Genomic DNA, 22,091 nt, shown 5'->3' with positions numbered 1-22,091 from the left:
CTGCATTTGTACACTTCTCTTTATTATCTTTGGACTCTCTTTCTTAATTTCATGTGGATGTGATGACAAATAAATTGAAGTACCCTACTTTCTTGGTGATTGTAAGATAAAATGATAGAGAGAGAAGGAGAGAATAAATTGTATTGATGAATATTATATATTGATATGATTTACAACACTCTCATTTATAGAGAGGAAAGGTGATACACATAGGATACTAATTAACACACACCGAAAGCAGAAACATTATCATTAGTGGGACAGTTGGACAGCTAGATATTGCACACTAATATTACACTAGATATTGCACACTAATATTACACTAACAGCCCCCCTCAAACTCAAGGAGGATAGGTACTAACCAACTTGAGTTTGGAGAGAGTAACAAAACAAGAAAATAAAATAGGATAGGAGACACTGTATGGTCGTGTCGAACCGTTGGTGAAGACACTGTATGTCGGGACAGTTTACGGGGTCATGCCGGACCGTTGTAGAAGCTGACCGGAATCAATGTCGGGACAGTTTACGGGGTCATGCCGGACCGATGTAGAAGCTGACCGGAATCAATGTCGGGACAGTTTACGGGGTCATGTCGGACCGTTGTAGAAGCTGACCGGAATCAATGTCGGGACAGTTTACGGGGTCATGCCGGACCGTTGTAGAAGCTGACCGATGTATAAGAATTTGGTGGTGCACCAAGGTGACGACTTAAGGAGTGCGCCATGGAGTGGCTTGGGTGGTTCCCATGGTGTATAACCATGCTCACCAGCTTTGAGTGGTTCGCATGGTGTGTAACCATGCTCACCATGATATATGTATAACTCCCCCTCAAACTCAAATAGGTGTGAAGATAGAAACCTATTGGAAGTTGAAACAAAGGGATTGATAAAGTGGAGCAAATAGATTTTGTTTTGTTTTGTTTTTTTTTTTTTTTTGTGAAATAATAATAATAATATATAATAAGAATTAATGAGGGGAGAGACACACGCTGGACACACACACAGAGAATACACAGGACACAAAAAAAAAAAAAAAGAGAAGGAGAAAGGATGGGTTAAAAATTTTGAGGGTCAAAAGTGGTGGTGAAAGGCACAGAAAAATTGATTAAAAATAAATAAAGAAGTGGGGATGGATTCAAAAGTGGACACTGCCAGTGAAAAACATGAGTGTAGTGATTAATTGAGATAATAATAATAATAATAAAAAGAAAAAGTGAGACCACGTGGGTGGGGTGCGCGTTGTTTGTTTGTTTGTTTGTTTGTTTGTTTTTTTTTTTTTTTTTTTTTGTGCAAAGAATAATAAGAATAATAAAAAAAAATAATAATAATAAAATGTATTAATGGGGAAAGCATGGGGGCTGATGGATGGAATAAATTAAGGCAAATGAGGGATATGATTAAAGTGGGTCTGGTGGAGAGAAAAAGGGACCAGAGAGAGAGGGAGTGGGTTGATTAAAAAAAATGTTTTCATCACAAAGTGCATGTGTGTCCGTCAATCCCGTGGGTGTGTGTGTGAGTGTGTGTTGTGTTGGGTGTGTGGAGTGTGTGTCCTCTCTCTCTCTAAACCGTGTGTGTGTTGTGTGTCTGCTGTGAGTGCCGTGGGTGAGAGAGAGGTGTGTGTTAGCTGGGTGTCATGTGCATGGGTGGGAAGATCTTGGGTGTGTATGGAGTGGGTGTATGGTGCTGGGTGTGCTGTGTGCGTGGGTGGCTGAGTGAGTATTGTGTGCTGTGTGTGTCTATAGAGAGAGAGACCCAGCTAGAGAGAGATGAGAGTGAGCCGTGTCTGTATGTGCTGGGTATGGTGTGTTAATGGCTTCTCTTCTCAAAATGCAACCCGAGAGGGAGAGAGATATCGCTAACGAGAGAGAGCTGAGGCCGTGTGTCATTTCCGAGACAGAGAACTTGGTGTCGAGAAGCTTGAGAATGCCGTCGCAGATTATGAGGAACATGGCCCACAAATAGACATACATGAGAAAAGTGTTGCGATAGCAGGCTCCGGCGAAGCCCGCTAGAGAGATGACCATGATGGCCACGCCGATGATGATGATCGGCCACTAGAGGAACCGGAGGCAGTCGGTCGTGTTGGCTCGGGTGCTCAGCCATATGCCGCCGCCTAGGATGGGGATTGAGAGGAGGAAAGTTAGGAAGTTCAGTAGCCCGATCACGTGGTTACTATTCCTCATCTGAGAACTCTTCTTTTTTTTTTTTTTTTTTTGTTTTCTGTTTGAAATAAGGATTGAATGCTTTGATAGGTGGACTTTGATGAAGTCGTTGCGGGCCTTGGTGCGAGCTTGTTGAGTGGCTACGTTGGTGAAAGAGAGGTGGACTCCCACGGCGAAGAGGGTGGCGCCGGCGACGGTTGCGGCCAGTTGAGTGTGTTTGATGTAGGTGACCAAGATGGATGATGGTGATGATGCTCTGATCTTGAAGGTGAGTGTTGAATTGGGTTTAGTGGCAGCAGAGTCAAGGTATGTGCAGAGGTCCGGCGGGCGGCCAAGACGAGGCTGCCACCCGCCGGTGAAGCAGAATGATTAGGTTGTTAACCTAGCTCTGATACCATGTAAGATAAAATGATAGAGAGAGAAGGAGAGAATAAATTGTATTGATGAATATTATATATTGATATGATTTACAACACTCTCATTTATAGAGAGGAAAGGTGATACACATAGGATACTAATTAACACACACCGAAAGCAGAAACATTATCATTAGTGGGACAGTTGGACAGCTAGATATTGCACACTAATATTACACTAGATATTGCACACTAATATTACACTAACAGTGATAATGACAAATAATTGTAGCAAAATTTGTAAACAGAAATTTCAAAAAGAATATATAAAAAACGAAGTAAAAATTAAGATAAATAAATTGCAAGGAATTCTCATTTACGCACATTTATTTATTTCTTATTGTTATTATTATTATTATTATTTGTCAATCAATAAGAGTAATTACAATCATAAGAAATATTTACATAATCAAATAGACTACTAGCCCATAATAGCTAGAATGTCAACAAATCTTAACAACCAATAATCCAACCCACTAAGCTCAAACCATAGTTCTAAATCGCGGTATCGGGTAACGTAACGGTATCGATCGCGGAGTATCGGTATCGGTAGTATCGACCGGTACGCAGCGGGTATCAAGCGTCGCGACTGTGAAATTTCAAAAATCATTAGCAATCCATCTAAAACTCAATTTTATGCATTTTTTTGACTCTTTTAGCCTTAATTTATCACATTTTAATCAAAATTTTGATATGTAGAGGCACTTTCTTGACTCATTTTCAACTAAATGATATGTATTTATTTTAGTCTCAGCCTTTTTATTTGGCATATATGTTAAACTTTTAATATAAAATTGATGTGGAAATATTTTTTTACTTATTTTCAACAAGGAAATACTTCCACATGCACAACAAATTAATAAGAGAAAGAGGGACATGAAAATAAATCATTCGTTTCAGTCATAATCGCATACAAACAATCTGCTACAAATTAACAACTCTAAAACTTAGTAATAAAAAGAATTACGTGGTGGTACAGAAGAATCTCCATATCTCACATCACTTTGATCATCACTATGACTTGGTTAGCCTATTTCTCCATATTGATATTCATGGTAGTAGTTATTGAAAGTGCATTGATCATAAGTAGTGTTGTTGCGCCACTGCTACTTGATTGTTGTTGTGTCATTGCAAGCCCCCATGTACCATAATTGAAACCCTCTATATATGGATATTGATGAGGTTGTTGAGAGTAGTTCCAATTTTCCATATAAGGTGGTTGATAGATGTGTGGTGGTGGTTGACTTGGAGGAGGGTAATAAGGATATGGTACTTGGCATATTGGTTGCCAATGTTGAGTTCCCCTTCCATCTTCTTGTCTAACTCCGAGATGTCCAAATTGATTTCTAAGGTCACGATGACCATAAATATCATCAATATGTCGTGAACGCCCAATTGATGCTTCTACATCAGGAGTAGAAATAGAATATTGTCGTCGTTGCTGTGTAGAATCCCTGTTCCAATCATGATCAATATGATGAGTACTGCATCTACAACCATGTGCAGAACCTGCAAACTCCCATTGTCCACCGCTACCACCACCTGTTGGAGGACGACTTCCATCACTATCATCTCCACTACCACTAGGTGGACTCAAACCACGACCCTCACTAGAGCCACTTCCAGTAGGCCTTGCTCTTTGATGGTGTTGAGGTACTTGGCTACTAGTTGCATGATCTCCCTCATCATCATCATCATCATCATCAACAATCAACCAACCTGAGTTATCTTCATCATCCAAGACTGCATGTTCTCTCTCTTGAAGCCATGGAGTTAATAGATCATCTTCTTCAAATATGTAGTCAAGATTGATGGGGTTAAAAGATTCCTCTCTATCATCTTGGCTTTTTCGTGTTGCATGTCTGATCTTTAGCCTCATATTGTAATACACATAAACAAGTTTATTTAATTTTTTATACTTCAACCGATTCCTTGTCTTTGTATGTATCAGGCTAAATGTACTCCAATTGCACTCACAATTAGAAGAAGACGTGGTTTGGCTCAATACTCTTACATCCACTTTTTGGAGTGCCGGAGCCGATGTACCATAATGGATCCACCATTCAACTATATACAAATCAATCAAATATTAGTGATTATGTTATAATTTGATATAGAAGTGTTGACAATGTAACAGTAATATATAATTAAAATAGTTAATAGTTCATTGAGTATATAATAATTACCAGGATTTGTTACTTTCACTGCTCTTTGTGCTAACACAGCACCAAAAGAATCTTCTTTATTACAAAATAAAGAGATCTGCAATGAACAAAAGGCAATAAGCAGTTTTACAAACACAATTCACAAGTCAAATAATAAGTTATCAACTTAACTAATATTAAATAATGACTAACTTGGTTTATCGCCTGTATTTGCTCGTTTAAATCTGGTAGAAGTCTCGAAATCACATTTCTAACTCCACTCATCACTTCTTGATGATTAGAAATGTGCTCCCCATACTGGAATATGGGATTTAAAAAATAACCTACGTTCGAATATAAAATAATAATAAAAGTGAGACAAGGAACACATAATTTATAATTTAAATAAATTAAAAATCACTTACCAGCAGCATGCAAGTCTGTGTGTAGTTGGAAAACCCATTGATTATCAATAATCTTCCAATAATCTACATAATAGCGACAATTTTGTTTGATGGCCAACTTTGCTCTATCCATGGCTTCATATATAAAACCCATTGTGGGCTTTTCATCCCCATCTACAAGTCTAAGCACCTTTAGAAGTGGTTCTTGAATTTTTAATACATCTGCCGCCTTGGTCCAAAAATCTTTACTTTGTATAATTTTTTTCGCTTCTTTTGCATCATCCTTTTTGGACCATTTGCTGTGCTTCCACTCTTGAGAATGAAACATATCCTGTAAAGCAGTCTTATGTTTAACAATGCTTTCCAAAGTAATGAAATTGGTGGCAAAGCGTGTGATGACAGGACGTAACAACTCTCTATCTCCTGTGAATCTCTTCATGAAATCAACGACCCAATTGGAGTTGTAAATAAATCGTGTGATTACTTTTGCACAATCCAACACCTTTGCTACACTTTTTTTCTTCCCAATATCCTCTAACATAAGATCAATACAATGAGTTGCACATCCTGTCCAATACAGATTCTCCCTTTTTTGCATGAGTTTGTAACCAGCAGCCTTTATCGCAGCTTCGTTATCAGTTACGATTTGCACAACATATTCTTCTCCAATTTCATCCACTACCTTGTCCATGAGGCCCAAGTAATAATCAGCTGTCCTACTAGGTACATCAGTTACATCCACAGACTTTTGAAAAATTGTTCCACGATTGCTATACACAAGAAAATTAACAATGTGCTTTCTTGTGGGCCCAGACCATCCATCACACATAATTGTAACACCTCTCTCAGCCCAACTAGATTTATGAGATTTTATCCAATTTTGTAAAGCTTCATACTCCATTGGTAAATACACTTCAGTTACCTGTTTAATAATAAATAACAAACAAAAACTATTAACAAGCATCTTAATAATTTATTTATTTTTAAACATAGATAGAGTTTTTTCAAACTTTAAGTTAGAGGCTTACTTCATAAGAAGTAGGTAGCTTTGTTCCTCTTCCAACCTCTCTTGTAGTATCCAACATTGGTTCTAGCCATTTAGAATTAACAACATTAGTTGGCGCTGGAGTGAACAATACAAACTGGCTAACTGCTCTTCCTAATTTTTTCTTTGCTTCTTTCAAAAATCTAGAGGAGAGTTTGGATTGTTTGTTGCCTTTGGTCCTATGAAGATCTACATCTATGTCTAATAATTGAACTTCTGGAGAGGATGTATCAATCCATTTCCTACCTGTACTAGTCTCACAAACACTATGACTTCGCCGAGCAAAACCAGGAGGTGGTGCAACCTCAATATCACTAGCCCTATTTTGTCGAGCCATAACCATTTCTAAGTCCTCCTCATCATTTTCATCATCATCACACTGACTGGCTCTAATTTGTTCTGTCAATTCCTCATTCATCTTCCTTTTGTCAAGCTTTTTGCCCTTATAATTATTCAAATGATCCATCATTAGTGTTCGAACTTCACCACTGACATTAGCACAAGGTGCGACTTGACCTTTCATATGGGCCAAATGTTGCTTCAACCTAGTTATACCACCATTTAGCTTTTTTCCACAAAATTTGCACCTAATTTTATGCCTATTATTTTCTAGTGGAATTCCAAATTTCCAACCAATATCATCACTTGGAAGTTTTCCACTAGAACCACCTTCGTGCGCCATTATAACTTTCAATTATCTACAATAACAGTTTTCAATTAACAAATATTGTAATTCGAATTTAGTTAGTAATAATAATGCATTTAAAATAAAAATAAAAAATCTATAATATTAAACATCTTTACTTAACAATTAAACCTCTTTAAAAAAATCTGACAGATTAAACCTCTATAAAAATAATCTGATATAAAAAAAAATCTGAAATGAAAAGATTTGACAGATTAAAAAATCTAAAATAATAAAAAAAAATCTGAAATAAAAAATCTGACAGATTAAATCTCTTTAAATAATATATATAAAAAATATATATATTGAGCATATGTGCATTTAAAATATATATAAAATATATTTTTATATATAAAAAATTATATTCTATGCTGATAATATATATATATATATATAAAATTATGGGAGAACAAACCTGCTCCTGAGTTGTAAAATTATGAGTTCTATTCACCTTCTGAACTTATATGCATTTAAAATTATGTAAAAATTGCCCCTAAATTCTATTGAACCTCAATAATATATATAAAAAATTATGTGCATTTAAAAAAATAACCACAAAAAAAAAAATTATAGACAAACCCCACCTCCGTGCGCCATTATAACTTTCAATTATCTACAATAACAGTTTTCAATTAACAAATATTGTAATTCTAATTTAGTTAGTAATAATAATGTATTTAAAATAAAAATAAAAAATCTAAAATATTAAACATCTTTACTTAATAATTAAACCTCTTTAAAAAAATCTGATAGATTAAACCTCTATAAAAATAATATGATATAAAAATAATCTGAAATAAAAAGATTTGACAGATTAAAAAATCTAAAATAATAAAAAAATTCTGAAATAAAAAATCTGACAGATTAAATCTCTTTAAATAATATATATAAAAAATATATATATTGAGCATATGTGCATTTAAAATATATATAAAAAATATTTTTCTATATAAAAAATTATATTCTATATAAAACATTATATTCTATGCTGATAATATATATATATACATATAAAATTATGGGAGAACAAACCTGCTCTTGAATTGTAAAATATGAGTTCTATTCACCTTCTGAACTTATGTGCATTTAAAATTATGTAAAAAATTGCTCCCGAATTCTATTCAACCTCAATAATATATACAAAAAATTATGTGCATTTAAAAAAATAACCACAGAAAAAAAAAATTATAAACAAACCGAACCAAACACAACTTATAAAGCAAAACTATGACTTTCTTTCTTGACCCAAAACAAAAAAAAACAGAGCATCATATGGTGAGAGAACAAACAGAGCATGAGTGAGAGACAAACCTTCAACGAAGAAGCTTGAAATCGGTGATGGATTTGGGTTCGATTCGATGCTTCTCCCTGCAGGCCGCAACACTTTACAAGATCGAAGCCCCTGGGAGATAGATTTGGGTTTGATTGAGGAGTTGGGTTTGGTCCGATTGAGTTTTTCTTCAAAGGTTTGTAACACATTTATGGTGTCCGTCCGTGAGTCTGTGTATGTATTATTGTCCGTGAGTCTGTGTATGTATTCCGTGAGTCCGTGAGTCTGAGTTTTTCTTCAGAGGTTTGGTCCTTTTGCTTTATTTTTGCAGGTACTTTGGTCCATTTTTTTTTCTTTTGCAGGTTCTTTTGCTTTATTTTTTCTTTTCCTCAAAGTGCTTTGCTTTGCTTTTCCTCCAGGTGATTGCTTTGCTTTTCTCAATTGTTTTTGCAGGTCTTAAGGATGCCGTGCTTTGCTTTGCTCAGTAGACACACTCATACATACACAAGACACTGTGCTTTGCTCGTTTTTCAGCCGTATCGGCATGTATCGGACAACAAATCGCTTACGTATCGGATTCATCCCGATACGTATCGGGAATCGGCCGCTACGGCCGTGAAATTCAGTCTCGCCGGTATACCGGTGAGTATCCGACTCGGCCCTATCATTTTCCGGTACGAACCGGCCGGTACGAAACGTACCGGCTGATATTTAGAACCTTGGCTCAAACCCAACAGCTACATGCAATGCAACCCGCATAATGAGGGAGAAATAAACCACCACAAATGGTATCAAACTTTTCTCCGTAAGAGTTAACTTGAGATCTTACGCCACAAAAGGTGCTTTCTCCACAACCACACACATTTTGTTGCACTTTATTTTTTTTGTTTTCTATTTTGGTTTTCATATATTTTTTTTATTGAAAATAAGGAAATGGTTGAAAATATCTTTTATTTCATATTGATATCATGTTCATATTTGTGTGAAAATAGTTTTTGAAAATATAAGTGCTTGTTTGCTTTGACTTTTCAAAATTTGTTTTTAAATGAATTTTCGTTTATTTTTAGTGAATTTAAAAATATATATATTTTAGCCAATTTATTTTACTTTTTAGATGTATCTTTTTTTATTGTTTATATAAATATTGTTGGAAAAATAAAATTTTTAAAGTTGAAGTCAATCAAATCTTATATTCACTCAACCATAAAATATTTATAAAAAAAAAAGAAAGAAAGAAAGAAAAGCAAACTATTTTCCAAAATAATCTTCCCAACAAATTTAATATTTTTAAGCTTTATTTAATTAAATGTTTTTTGTTCACATGAAATTTGAATCTTATCATATTTTTATCTTTAGTTTGATTAGAATTTTGAATTTGGTATAAATATCTATAATTTTTTTCTATGTTATGTATATCTCTAAGACATATCTCTAAATTTTTTAATTCTTCGATACTTTTAAAAAAAAAAATTTAATTTTAAGTTTCTAAGTATCGATTTTCTATTAGTTAGCCATAATTTTTAGAGTGTTTTATTGGCTAGCTATAATTTCTTAAAAGCTATTTGTTAACTATTGACTAGTGTTAAACTATTTTGGTGTAGATAAGAGTAACTATTGGTTAGAACTTTGAATCGCTAGATTGTTTAGAATTTTAAAATCTATATCTATAAATTTTCCTGTGCTACATATATGTGAGAGATGGTCAATGACAAAACCACTCACGTGAAGTGAACATGCAAACCTATGCTAACCCTTCTTCCCAACCTTCAATTTCCAGATCAATATGGAAAGACAAGCATTAGATAATGTCGAAAGGCTAGCAGCACTAAATGATGTATTTCACTTCCCAACTTGTTAAAGATTAGGGGGGTAAAAAGGTCCGGCCGGGTCACGGGCCTAACAGACTCTATTTTTTGAATTGGGCTTGGCGGGCTTAATTCTTAAAAATTTTAAGCTCAAACCTAGGTTCAGGGGATAATCAAGCCTTAGATTGGGCTCGTAATTGGGGCGGGCTTGAACTAGGCCTAACAATTTTATTTTTTTATTTTTATTTTTATTTTCCACTAAAATAGCTTTAAAAGTTATGTTGGGTGCCGCCCGGGCCAAGCCTGGGTCGGGTCTTAGATCAAGCCAGGTCTAGGGACAGGCTGAGCCAGAAAAAACACAGCCCAAGCCCAAGCTCTAACCCTAGGGTTGGGCTAGGTTAGGCCTCGAGCCTTACCAGATCGGGATTGATCATGCCGTGGACAATTTTTACGCTCCTATTTAAGATTCACAGGTTCATACGATACTTCCATAGGCAAAAATTATTGTTTGTGAATTTATCAGTGGACATAAGTCACAACTACAATGGTTGTGTGTGCTCGGAGATTATCCACACCATGTCCTAAATTCCCAATGCATGACGGCCTACATTTTCAATGCACACAATCGGTATTGTCATGTCGTCTCCTATATATCTTCCTCGATCATTCTCACCACAAAAGCTAGTCTTGATCTATTCTCCTAATCTTATTGAAAAAGTTAGTCACAGGCAAAGTCAAGTGGCACAATTCAGCCAACGACGAGAAACAAAATGAAAAAATATTTTTCTTTTTGTGTATAAATGGGGAAGTCGATGAAGGTGCAAACAAATAAAGGGAGAATTGCAAAAAAGTGATATCAATACAAAATAATTGTAATATCATGGAAGTATTATCAATTTATGTATTAAATTGTGCAACTAAATCCTGTACTTCTATTTCTTTGTAATTATTTTAAATTTATATAATTTTTTTGCAGTTGTTCAAAAAGAAAAGTCAAGGAGAGTTGATGATGAGCGGAAGCTGCTTTTTAATTTTAAGATTTCATGAAGATGAAGGATTACCTTATTTGGTTTTGATTGATTTTTTGAAAATTGAATTTTGATTTTTTGTGTTTTTTTTAGTGAATTTTTTTAATATTTTAAGTAAATTTTTTACTTTCTAAATGCAGATAATTTAGATGCACCTAAAAAAAATATTTGTAAAATAATATTTTAAAAATTTAATAAATATATAAGAATACGAAAATGTATTGAATTTTTGTTTTTTGTTTTTTGTTTTGTTTTGTTTTATTTTGTTCATTTGTTTGTTTTTTTGTTTTTGTTTTTGTTTTTGACTCTCTCTGTTGTTGTTGTTTTTTTTTTTTTTTTTTTTGTATTGGATGAATTTTTTTTGTATTGGATGAATTTTTTTAAAGATTTTTTCTATAACTATTATATTTTTTAAGTGCATCTAGGTTAGGTACCCAAAAAAAAAAAACATATATTAAAATATTAAAAAATTTGACTAAAAAAAATATGAAAAATAAAAAAACTAATTTTTTTGAAAAGTGGGTTCAATTTTCAGAAGAGAAAATTTCATTTTTATCCCTATATTTTGCCTCGATGATCAATTATACCCAGACTTCGAATAATTTCAATTTTACCCCCAACGTTTTTGAAATCATATCAATTTTACCCCTACCGTCACATTTTAAATGGAAAAAGTTTTAAAAAAAGAAAAAATTATATGTTGACCTCAAATTTCAAAAGAAATATGCAAACCCACCCTCTTATCCAAACTCACCCTCTCTCTTCTTCCTCCAATTATTCCCTCTATCATTCGCCCTTGCAAGCGCTGCCACCACCACCAACCACTACCTCAATCACTTAATTTTCCAATCCAACTTCTCTCAAACCCAAATTCACTCACTCAAGCACTAGATTCCAAAAGATGTGTTAGGGAAAATACAAGATTTCCCACAAGTAAATCAATCAATGGAAATAAAAACTAATGCGAAAAAATTAAATTAAAAGCAACACAATAATTTTACGTGGTTTCCTCAATGTGAGATACGTCCACGGGATCGAAATCTAATTCCACTATCAACCAAAAAAGTTTTCAAATTATTGCAAACGAGACACGAATGGTCTCACAAAATCACCCTTAGGTGAATTCCAAATAATCACAAATAAACAAGAGAAAAGATCTCACCAAATAGATGAACCAAAGTCTTCAAACTAGAATTGTAGAACACCCAAAATAAAGACTCAAAATAATAACCCAAATCAACATTTAATCAAAGATTATAACAACATCAACAAAGCAAGCCACAACATTGCCTAAACACCAAATTGCAAATCAACCCACACGGTTACTGAGGATAAACCAAATCATGTAGCTGCCGTTGCTCTGCTCTGGTGAAAACAATATATATATATCTCTCAAATATATTATTGAACAATATATTTATGTAAAATCTTGGACTTGTTTTATCAAAACCCTAGTTGTTACTAAACTGATTTGGGTCTCCACAAATTAGATATAATATATAAAAATATATTATAACTAATACCAAACCAAATTAAACTCTTTTAATAAATCAATTGGGTCCCATACTCCAATAAACAGATATACCCAAACAATTCTCCCCCTATCGACTTAGGTGGAGACATAAACCATACCCGCCAAAGTTCGACACTTTAAATGTTTGTCCCTCGACAAAATCTTAGTCAACATATCCGAAATATTAATATCTATGTGAACCTTTTCGAGTTGCAACAATTTCGAATCTAACACATCACGAATCCAATGATATCTCACATTAATGTGTTTTGATCTCGAATGAAAAGTAGAATTTTTACTCATGTGAATAGCACTTTGACTTTCACAACAAAACACATACCTTTCTTGCTTCAAACCCAACTCTTGCAAAAATTTCTTCAACCATAACTCTTCTTTGCAAGCTTTCGTAATGGCAATAAATTCAGCTTCTGTAGTTGAGAGAGCAACATATTTTTGTAATTTAGATTGCCATGCCACAGCTCCCCCTGCAAAAGTCATCAAATATCCCGAAGTAGATTTCCTAGAATCAACATCACCGGCCATGTTAGAATCCGTGAACCCAAAGCATCGGCTTACCATCACCAAACCACAAACACACCTTCGAAGTCCCTTGAAGATATCTTAGAATCCATTTTACCGCTGCCCAATGCTCTTTACTTGGATTAGAGAGAAAACGACTCACCACACCAACAGCATGAGCAATATCCGACCTTGTACAAACCATGACGTACATTAAAGAACCAACGCTGAAGCATAAGAAATTTTCAACATCTCTTCTTTGTCTTTCTCACTTGTAGGACATTGATTCGAACTAAACTTGAAGTGACTCGTAAGTGGACAACCAACTGACTTTGCTTTATCCATGTTGAATCTCTTAAGAACCTTCTCAATGTAGCTTTCTTGAGACAACCAAATCAGTCACTCTTTGCGATCACAAACAATTTTCATACCAAGAATTTGCTTTGTCGGCCTGAAATCTTTCATAGCAAAAGACTTGTTCAACTCCAATTTCAACCTGTTAATCATGGTAGAATCTTGACCCACAATTAACATGTCATCAACATAAAGCAAAAGAATAATAAATTTACCATCCGGGAAATTTTTCACAAACACACAATGGTCCGAAGTCGTGTTAGAAAAACCATTATTCATTATGAAAGAGTCAATTTTTTTGTACCATTGCCGCAGGGCTTGCTTGAGACCATACAAACTTTTTTTCAATTTGCAAACAAATTTCTCTTTTCCTTTCTCCACAAAGCCTTCCGGTTGCTCCATGTAAATTTCTTCTTCAAGGTCACCATGAAGAAATGCGGTCTTTACATCAAGTTGCTCAACCTCAAGGTTCATACTTGCGGCCATGCCAAGAACAACCCGAATAGAAGACATCTTCACAACCGGTGAGAAAATCTCATCAAAGTCAATACCTTTCTTTTGTCCAAAGCCTTTCACAACAAGATGTGCTTTGTACCTCAGATTCTTGCCATCATTCTTCAATTTGAAAACTCAATTATTTTTCAGAATTTTCCTCCCCTTAGGCAACTTCACTAAATCATAAGTGTGATTTTCAAGCAAGAAATTCAATTACTCTTCCATGGCCTTTTTCCAATCATCTTTCCTTTTTATGCTCAATTGCTTATTGGTAGCTCTGGGGCTCCCCTTGATCGGAAATCAACACAAACTCATTGGGAGGATACTTTCTTGAAGGTTGTCGGTCCCTTGTAGATTTTCTCAACTCTAGTTGTGGTGGCGATTCTTGAGTCAGATGCTCTTCCTCAATTTCTGGCTTAACTTCATTAGGATTGGCATCATCCTCTGCATCTTCAGTATACGGCTATACATCTCCTCCATTTTCATCATCAACTGAAGATGAAGGAGATAGATCCATGTCAATGAGATCACTAATTTTTGGCTCCGGTTGACCACCTTTGCCAAAGTCTTCAATTATTTGGTCTTCAAGAAACACAACATCACGACTTCGAATGACTTTCCTGTCGACCGGATCCCACAATCTATACCCGAATTCATCATGCCCATAGCCAAGAAAAACACATTGTCTTGACTTACTATCAAGCTTGGACTTTTCATCCTTTGGAATGTGAACAAAAGCTTGACAACCAAACACTTTCAAGTGCTCATAAGACACATCTTTGCCGATCCAAACTCATTCTGGAACATCACCATTCAAAGAATAGGAATGAGACAAATTAATCACGTCAACCACTGTCCTCATTGCCTTACCCCAAAAGGATCTTGGCAATTTAGCTTGTGAAAGAAAACACTTTGTTCTTTCCACAATGGTGCGGTTCATCCTCTCGGCAACGCTATTTTGTTGAGGAGTCTTCTTAATTGTCTTTTGGTGCCGAATACCTTGGCTGCGACAATACTCATCAAATGGCCCAATGTATTCACCACCATTGTCTGATCGGATGCACTTCAATTTCTGCCCTGTTTCTCTTTCAACCATGGCCTGAAAATGTTTAAATACTTCTAGAACTTGATCTTTAGTTTTTAGTATAAAAGCCCAAACTTTCTTTGAATAATCATCAATGAAAGTAACAAAATAAAGTGCACCACTATGTGTTCTAACTTTTAAAGGACCAAAAACATCTGAATGAATCAACTCCAAAACATTTTCTTTTCTAGAAGCAACATTTTTATGAAACGAAACTCCATGTTGTTTACCCGCCAAACAATGAACACAAGTTTTAAGATGTGTACCTTTCAAACCGGGTAGAGGCTCTTTCTTGAACAAAACTTGTAGCCCCTTTTCACTCATATGGCCAAGCCGTTTGTGCCATAATTTGGTAGAAGTATCATCTTCAAGTGCATTGACAACACCTTTACAAATATTTCATTGTATTGAATAAAGTGTATGAGTTTTCTTGCACTTAGCCACCACCAAAGAACCCTTTATGAGCTTTCATATTCCATCACCAAATTTATTGTTGAAGCCTTCATCATCTAACTTCCCGGTAGAGATCAAATTGAGGCGAATGTCGGGAACATGCCTCACATCTTTAAGCAACAACTTGTAGCCCAAATTTGTTTCCAAGCAAACATCACCCATGCCAATAATCTTGGACAAACCTTCATTACCCATTCGAACAGAACCATAATCTCCTTTGGTGTAGGTAGTGAAGAAATCAACTCGAGAAGTCACATAAAAAGAAGCACTAGAATCAATCACCCAATTGCTCTCTTGGCCCACAAAATTGATACAATCATCTTCACAAACGACCATAAGATCACCATTGGTAGTAACTGCCGTTCTTTCTTCTTGCTTTTTATCCACACTTTTGTCACGCATTTTTTCCTTGTTCTTGAGCTTTCTTTCGGCATTCTCGCTTCATGTGTCTTTTCTTATGGCAATAATAGCACTCAATGCCTTTCTTTGAAGAAAAACCATCTTTTGATTTGTCATGGCTTTGATCACGACCATGAGGAGTCTTACTCCTCTCCCTTGTTTTGTTTCGGCTTCTTACAACAAATGCTTCTGAATGAGAGGAGCCCATTGATTTTCTTCTAGTTTCTTCATTCAACAAGCTACTAGTGACTTGGCCCATTGTGACAACTCCATCGGGCACCGAATTACTAACTGTCACAACCAAAGTCTCCTAACTTTTGGGCAAAGAACTAAGTAGCATCAAAGCCTACAACTCATCATCAAAAACAATTTCCATAGAAGCAAGTTGGTTAACAATACTCTTTATTTCATTCAGATGTTCCAGAATAGGGCTGTCCTCTTTATATTTTAAATTAACCAACTTACGAAACATAAAAGCTTTATTTGTGGCTAATTTCCTATCATAAAGGCCTTTTAATTTTTTTCATAAATCATGCGCCGAAGTTTTAGTCACAACATGATGAAACACACTGTCATCAATCCATTAACGGATAACACCAACGGCTTTTCGATTAAGCCTCTTCCATTCGTCATCTTGCATACCCTCGGGTTTGCCACAATCACCCTCAATGGATTCATACAAATCTTTACAAAATAATTGGTCCTCTATTTTTGTTTTCCAAGTTATCCAATTGCTTCCATTGAAGCTAGACATACGACCCACATTCCCCTCCATTGATTTACACAAATAAATAGACCCAAAAAAATCGTAAGCTCTGATACCAGTTATTAGGAAAAATATATGATTTTTCATAGGTAAATCAATCAATGGGAATAATAACTAATGCGGAAAAATAAAATCAAAAGCAACACAAGAATTTTACGTGGTTCCCTCAATGTGAGGTACGTCCACGGGATCGAAATTTGATTCCTCTATGAACCAAAAAAGTTTCCAAACGATTACAAACGAGACACGAATAGTCTCTCAAAATCAGCCTTAGGTGAATTCCAAATAATCATAAATAAACAAGAGGAAAGACCTCACCAAATAGATGAACCAAAGTCTTCAAACTAGAATAGTAGATGACCAAAAATAATAACCCAAATCAACATTTAACCAAAGATTGCAACAACATCAACAAAGCAAGCCCACAACATTGCCCAAACACCAAATTGCAAATCAACCCACACGGTTACCGAGGATAAACCAAATCATGTAGCTGCCGTTGCTCTGCTCTGGTGAAAACAATATATATCTCTCAAATATATTATTGAACAATATATATATATATGTAAAATCTTGGACTTTTTTTTATCAAAACCCTAGTTGTTACTAAACTGAATTGGGTCTCCACAAATTAGATATAATATATAAAAATATATTATAACTAATACCAAACCAAATTAAACTCTTTTAATAAACCAATTGGGTCTCAGACTCCAATAAAGAGATGTACCCCAACAAGATGTTTCTCTCTAGTAATGGCAGTAAAGTTGTTGGAGATGTAGCTGCTAATGTTTTGTAGGATGGGTCGGTAAGAAGGAGCAAACGAACAGATGGTGAGTTGGAGAATAAGCTACAAATTGACTTGATAACCATTGTGAGTTACGGTTGAAACCTCTTACACCTTATGAACAAAACAGCATCTATTAAATCAGCAACAACAAAAACACAAAAAAAAAAAAAAAAAAGGGAAAGACAATGTAATGTAATAGCTTATTTGTGAATTCATTCTTGTTGAACTATTTAACAATGTTAACAGAAACTACCAACTGCTAAAATATGAGTAAAATATATTCATATATAAGAATTATACAAGGGTTTTATGAAGAACTGGGTAAACTTGATTCCTTGAACAAGAAGATTTAAATTGCATTCAAAAAATTTAAAATAAATAAATAAACAAGAAAAACCTCAGAAAATAATCTAAAGTTTCATTAAATAGTTATATGTATACAGAGAGAGAGAGAGAGAGAGAGAGAGAGAGAGAGAGAGAGAGACCTGGTATCTAAGCTCTGCTGGCACCTAATGAGAAGAAGAAAAGATAAGGCAAGAAGAGAAAGAAGTAGAACTCTATACTCCGTATCTCTTCTTGTACAAGAAGAGGGAACACAGAGAATGAGAGCATAAAAATGGTGGGAAAGCAAAAGAAAACAAGAAAGAAATAAAGAAACGAAAATAACATATAGAAAGTGACCCTATCACAGCGCCAAAAATATATATATATATATATATATAGAATAAAAAGAAAGGAAAAGAAAAGAAAGAACAAAAAGAAAAAGTTGAAGATTGTAGTGAAAATTGTTATGGATCATTATCAAATAATGTGAACAATATCCGAGCTGATAGTTTTAGGAAGAGGAAGAGGAGGGTGTTTGGAGAGAGATAAAGATTGATTTTCTTTTTTTCTTTGGCGCAGAGAGAGAGAGAGAGACAGAGCTTATGGAGGAGTAATTTTTGATTGGTGGAAGTTAGGTTTGAGAGAAGTTGGCTTGGAGAATTGAGTGATTGCGGTGGTGGTGGTAGCGCTTGCAAAGGATGATGAAAGAGGGAAGAATTGGAGAAAGAGGAGAGAGGGTGAGTTTGGATAGGAGAGGGTGGATTTGTATCTTTCTTTTGAAATTTGGAATCACAATGTAATTTTTTTAATTTTTTCCGTTTCAAATGTGACGGTAAGGGCAAAATTAATACAATTTTAAAAACATTGGAGGTAAAATTAAAATTATTCAAAGTCTGGAGATGTAATTAATCATCAAGGTAAGTATAGGGATAAAAATGACATTTTCTCTTTTCTGAAACCAAAGAAGGTGATGTTCAATTTGTGATGATTATAGTATTAAGAAGTTAAAAAGAATATAGCTTTAATATTTCATATTTTAAGCACGGTAAAAAAGAACCCCTTTTTTGTTTTTGTTTTTTTGGATTAGTATTTGTTTTTAATCGATAAATGATTGAAGCATAGAAAGTTTTTGGGGATTTTTTTTAGGGTCCTCAGTATTAAGATTTTATAGCATAAGTGACATTCAATATTTTCATAATGTCTAGGTCCCTTAACATCGATTTAGAGAAATTTCAAACCAGAAAATTTCTCTGGACTTTCCATAGAAATTCTTCCTAGAGAAATTCTCTCTAGAGAAATTCTGGACTTCTTAAAGAATTTCTCTAGGTTCAAACCAGAGAAAATTGAAATTTCTCTGAATTCAAATAAGAGAAATGCAGAGAAAATTGAATATCATAGAGAAAATTAAACAAGGCAGAGAAAATTAAACATGCCAGAGAAATTACACATGGCAAAGAAAATTACACACACGAGAGTGTTAAGTGGCAGTTCTCTCTTCTCGTCCAACTTCATTCTTCATCTTCCTAAATTCTCTGGTTTGCTTATAATTTTCTCTGTGTTTTGATCAAATCAGAGAAAATTGTGTTTTGACTCAACTAGAGAAAATTGATCAAAAAGGAACCTCAAGATCAATATATACCCAATCAATATCAAACTAGAGAAAATCCAATCAGAATCACATTTTTCATTTTTTCCCCCGTCCAATATCTGAGCAAGTAAACAAATTTGTCACGACCCAAACCTGCCCCTACAAGTTTAGTATCGTAACCGGCCAGTAATCCTCGGATTACCGAAGGCCTCTAACCTGAACAACAAAATATAAGGGGCTAGCGGAAGCAAATATAAAATATACATAGTTAATTGAGCTGTGTAGACATATATGGGAAAGAAATTTCATAAACTTTATATATACTTAGGCGTTACATCAAAATACAGTAATTCACGTCACATTCATTACAGATATAACAAAAGGAAACTTAGCCCAATATACACATAAATAGAAAACTTGTTCATATTCTTAAAGAAAACAAAGTCTCAAACATGTGTGTCACAAAAAGGAATCTCCTTGGGAGGTACAACAGCTGGCTGACACGACAGAGACGCCAGGTCCCGAACTCTGAGCTTGGTCACGCACCTAGTCACCTACATACATAAATAGTAGAGTGAGCTGGAGCCTAGTGAATAATAACAAAGTAAAGATTTTAATGAATGATGTATGTAACAGATTTAGATTTCAATTTTCTTATCAAAACAGAAACATAGGCATATTCGTATAAGAAATAGAGTCATAGTCATATTCATATTCAAATCATGCGTGGGATATCCATTAGCTTTATCGTATCTCTTTGGTCAAGCATATCAAGTTTCATAATGGAACCTCCGGTACTGAGTGCTTTATCACATACGTAAGCCATGGTATTGTTTCCCCCGGGCGAGGGCCTATGCCACGGTATTATTTTCCCGAGCGAGGGCCTCATAACCATAAGCCACAGTATTATGTCCCTTGGGTGAGGGCCTCTACTAAGGATACCACAATTACATTTCAAAGAAAATTGGGCAATCATTCATTCATACAGAGCATAGCATTTCAGAAAACTAATCATTTCATATAATTAGAAAATAATTAAAGTCAAACATAACTTTACAGAGTTATTACTCACAAATAGTTTCACAAATAGCTTTGATAGCAACCAATGGATCAACAACTCCGTGTGACCTACACTAACATAACAGATACACAAATTGAGACACACGCTTGAATTGTACTTAACTTATTTTATTTCATTCTTAGTGTGTTTCTAAGTTTTATCCTGATTATTGTGTCTTAATCATGGCCTAGGAATGGCCTAGGAATGTTTAGGATGCAATGAGGATGCCAAAATGCACTTAAAAACACTTAATCAGATATGTTGAAAATATGGGCCTCGCTCGAGTGAACCTTCCGTCGCTCGAGCGGATGCTAAAAAATGTGGGTGGTCGCTCGAGCGCAACCTCCTTCGCTCGAACGGTCTGTAAACTCTACAAAAGTACTGGTTGCTTGATTTTTTCGCTCGACGCACGCTCGACAGTCGTTCGAGCATGAGACTGAGGTCCTCGCTCGAGCGCAACTCTTGTCGCTCGAGCGATCTGTAATAATGGTAAACTTCTGGGAGCATGCACTTTATGCTTGAGCTAACTTTTGGTTGCTCGAGCGGAGGTGCATAACATAGAGTGGTCACTCAAGTGCAGGATTTGCCGCTCGAGCGTAGAAGCGAAATTCTGGAATTTCCAGATTTGCATCTAAGCTTCAAACTCAAACTCAAAGCTGAAAATCAAGTTCTCTTGGGCCTAAAACTTAAGGAAAATTGTGTAAACTTGTCAAACATCAAGAATTCAAAATCAAAGCCCAAAAGCACGTCAATTGTGCAAAACGAAACTCAAATCTTTGAAAACATAACATGCATGTTTTGCCTTGACTTCAAAACTGCCAAAGCATGATCATTTGGTATAAAATGATATCAAACAAGATGAATTCTCAAAATAAAATTAAGATGGACACATGCATGAGAGAATTCTTTGAAATCAAACTCAAATTGTAATGAGATGGATATGCATGCATAGTATGATCTATATTCTTTTATTGTAGCTCAATCCTAGCATTACACAACTTAATTCTTTGGATTCATGTGCTAAGTGATTCAATTCCAAAGTTACAAGGTTGAATTCTTACCTTAGATGATCAATTATATTCTAAAAAGTTAATTGTTTGAAGTTCCAAGCCAACCTCCAAGTTCTCTAGCAATACTCCTAATTTGAACTCAATTCTTTCCTTTCTCTGTCTCACACGTTTTAAGCTCAAGGATGAGGGGATGAGAGTGTGTAATTTGAGTGTCTTGAGTCATACTAGCCTTATATAGGCTTGATCAAGAGTTGGCTAATCAAACTTTAATTAGTCTTAGAAATGACTATTAATTATTCTAATTTAATTTGTTCTGAATCGAATTTCAATAAAACCTACCATAAAATTCTAAAAATCCCAAATAACACATAAATCAAGTCAATTTCACGTTCGGATGCTGATAAGGCCTTTAATTCACAGAACAAAATATAAACATGAACAAATATTCCTACAATAGACAGTTATAAATACAAATAATGCAACACACATGCAATTAATTAAGAATTTCATCTTCATTACTTGTTAGGCATCTTTAATCATGGTTTAGCAGTTAATCATAGGTCAAGGTTGTTAGAAAATTAATAGAGAAACTGAGCAACTAAATATCAAAAAGGAACCAATACATTCCTCAGTTTTCTAGAAAAAATTCATAGTAAACAACCAGAGAAAATTCACATAGTGGCTAAAATCTAGAGAACATTCACACAATAACTAAATCCAGAGAAAATTCACATATAATCTGCATAAACCCCAGTGTCTCTGAGTGAACAATCACCAC

The 22,091-nt window shown here is 34.8% G+C and overlaps 1 protein-coding gene and 1 long non-coding RNA gene across 2 annotated transcripts; one reads left to right on the top strand and one right to left on the bottom strand.

Annotated features, from left to right (window-relative positions):
• Positions 1-1,036: 1,036 nt before the first annotated feature.
• LOC145803131 (uncharacterized) lies at positions 1,037-2,787 on the top strand. Its single transcript, XR_014345241.1, has 2 exons — positions 1,037-2,167; positions 2,252-2,787. It is a non-coding gene; the product is annotated as an uncharacterized LOC145803131 (long non-coding RNA).
• Positions 2,788-3,607: 820 nt separating this feature from the next.
• Positions 3,608-6,852, bottom strand: LOC145802338 (uncharacterized). The gene is made up of 5 exons (XM_082895034.1): positions 6,154-6,852; positions 5,147-6,047; positions 4,935-5,065; positions 4,764-4,839; positions 3,608-4,644 (listed from the first exon to the last, which is right to left on the bottom strand). The coding sequence occupies exons 1-5, from the start codon at positions 6,850-6,852 to the stop codon at positions 3,608-3,610; spliced, it is 2,844 nt and encodes a 947-aa protein (XP_082751160.1).
• Positions 6,853-22,091: the final 15,239 nt, after the last annotated feature.

Source organism: Camellia sinensis, chromosome 11 (assembly GCF_055761805.1).
Source record: "Camellia sinensis isolate YWXY chromosome 11, ASM5576180v1, whole genome shotgun sequence".
Classification (NCBI taxonomy): Eukaryota; Viridiplantae; Streptophyta; class Magnoliopsida; order Ericales; family Theaceae; genus Camellia; species Camellia sinensis.
Note: the sequence above shows the minus strand (reverse complement) of the source record. Positions and strands in the feature narration are given on the sequence as shown.

Coding starts and splice junctions, on each gene's coding strand:
- LOC145802338 (XM_082895034.1), bottom strand. CDS start 6,852: ATGGCGCACGAAGGTGGTTCTAGTGGAAAACTTCCAAGTGATGATATT. Junction 4,840..4,934: donor AAATACAGGCGATAAACCAA/GTTAGTCATTAT, acceptor TGTTCATTGCAG/ATCTCTTTATTTTGTAATAA. Junction 4,645..4,763: donor AGTGAAAGTAACAAATCCTG/GTAATTATTATA, acceptor ATTTGTATATAG/TTGAATGGTGGATCCATTAT.